The sequence below is a fragment of the Anolis carolinensis genome, chromosome 1, assembly GCF_035594765.1.
Source record: "Anolis carolinensis isolate JA03-04 chromosome 1, rAnoCar3.1.pri, whole genome shotgun sequence".
Classification (NCBI taxonomy): Eukaryota; Metazoa; Chordata; class Lepidosauria; order Squamata; family Dactyloidae; genus Anolis; species Anolis carolinensis.
This window is the reverse complement of record NC_085841.1, coordinates 317,648,402-317,650,580: the sequence shown is the minus strand read 5'-3', so window position 1 is coordinate 317,650,580 and position 2,179 is coordinate 317,648,402. Positions and strand designations below refer to the sequence as shown.

The 2,179-nt window shown below is 36.8% G+C and overlaps 1 protein-coding gene across 8 annotated transcripts in view; it reads right to left on the bottom strand.

Annotated features, from left to right (window-relative positions):
* Positions 1–567: 567 nt before the first annotated feature.
* The window catches only part of meis2 (Meis homeobox 2), a 215,197-nt gene continuing 213,585 nt past the window's right edge, over positions 568–2,179 (bottom strand). For 4 of the 8 annotated variants that reach the window (XM_008103147.3, XM_003214483.4, XM_008103154.3 and 1 more), the window contains one exon: positions 568–1,972. In XM_008103147.3, the coding sequence (XP_008101354.1) occupies positions 1,686–1,972 (287 nt within the window). In that variant the 3' untranslated portion in view covers positions 568–1,685. The remainder of the gene's footprint in view (positions 1,973–2,179) is intronic. The other 4 variants (XM_008103182.3, XM_008103194.3, XM_062968208.1 and 1 more) reach the window with 1 other exon arrangement.

Here is a 2,179-nt window from a genome sequence, read left to right as displayed (position 1 = left end):
TACCATACAAATATTGTAAATCTATTCCTATTCGCTTTAGGATGGATTTTGTTTGGTACAACTTTGGTAGACATCCAAATAACCCACATTAAATATAACAGAGCACTGAGGTGGTTGTTTATAACTCATAAAGCAGGAGCTAGTTTTGCTACTGATGTACTCCTAATATTAACAGCTCCATTCTGCAGTCTTGTCTACAGACAAGCTGTGCTTTAAAGTCAGCAGTGTATTTGTTCAACTAAAGCCTAGGGGGGTAGCATTGGAAGAAATTGAAATAAATATTCATACACTTCCTTTCACGACTTACATGCAAGTACTCACACATTTTTTAGCTCTAGACATAAAGATCATACACATCTCTTACATTCTGATTTCATATTTAGGCATATATAACCTCACATACTATAAAACCCTATTAATCTCACATGTAGATAGATAGATATATAAACATGGATATATAAATATATATTGGTCTGGATTTTTGTTGGTACAAATTTCTATCATTCCTCCCCAGGATCATATAGTTTTATCTAATCAAGATTAAAAACACAAAGGCCTAACAAAAAATCAAAAATGAAATATTTATTACCGCATTTTGTGACTTAACACCTTTTTTTAAAACATAACGTCACAGTCCTCATACAAGTATTTTAATGTAAATTTTGACAAAGCTTAAAGGTAACAGCATTTTTTTCTAGTGAGGAACACGTGCTGAGAAAGGAAGAATTCATGGACATACAATACCAATTCCACAGCAGATCTGATACTAGCAAAAACATTCTTTTTTTTCAATTGAGGTAAACACATAGAATATCTAACATGAAACAATTAATAGACCGAACTCTGTACGAAGTTTGTTACAGTATTCTTTTGCTTTTTCCCAAGCTCTGAGTCCATGATAAAAGTTCTAGGTTTGGTGCAAAGACCATTAATATCTTCTTTTGTTGAGGAAAGCTGCCCAACCTTCAGATTTGTCCTGTCCCAAGCCAAGGCTCAGAACTACTGGAAGAAGTTCCTGCTTTGTCTTTTTAAATCTTCACCTGCAAGCTCTTTGAAAAAAAGAGTCCAAAAATATCTTGGGCTTATGAAGCACAAACTATAAAGATCTGTTTGAAACTAAAGGACACATTTATGAAGGAACAAAACCAGGGGATGGCAAGGCCTTCTTCCAATTGCCTTCTGAGTGATGAGAGACCCAGCAAGACTTCATCATCATCTCCAGGGTAGTTCTTTTCTCACTGGCCAAAACAGGTCTGAAATATACCGTTGTCTTTCATGGATCATGACTTCACTGCTGAACCAAAACAGTCATTCTTTTGGGAACAACACACATAGTGTGGAAAACAAGGATATTTTTTCTCCTTCTAAAACTATTTGAGGCAACATAACGGAGTGATCAACAGAAATATACAAGTTAACTTAGTTCCTATGTTTAATATACTACAGTAGTTATAACTCTTGGAGTCTTTTCCCCCCAGAGGATCTTTACATGGACATAGATTGTTTTCAGTGAGCCCATGATTTCACATTTATGTTCTTGTTTCCATTGGTCCTCTGTTGTTGATGAAAAATGATAAAAGTAAAAAATAATCACAGCTGTCTGGAATTGTGTATGAAGTGTCAACATCTGGTCAAAGTTCGAAAGTCTTAAAACAGTTTTTTCTCTTTCCTTGAGTTCCCTTATACTATTGGGCATGGATGTCCATAAGCTGTCCACCGACACTGGGGTCTACAGAATTTAACATGGCAGGGCTCTGTGCTGACATGGTCATTCCAGGATGGGTAGGGGGTCCTCCGTGCATCATCATGGCTGGGTGATGGGGGTGACTTGGCAAATATGAATGGATTGGGGGTCCATGTCTTAATTGAGTAGGGTGAGAGGTCATCTGGGGAGGAGTGTAACTTGACTGTGTCATACTCATACCCATAGGACCACCCTGAGATATGTAGTCCCCTGGTATGCCTTGCAAACCTAGACAAAAAAGGGAAATGAATTAGGTCAAATTCCTGAACATTTTTACTATCTCACCCTCCTAAAAAGAACTGGAAAAACAACAGACAGTGCAAACACTACATCTAAATTTAGCTATCATTCCCTGCCAATGTTTACAGACTTTAAAATTCTAGTTTGCATTTGATTTGAACATTCAGTGGAATAATGTACACAGCAGAACTAAAT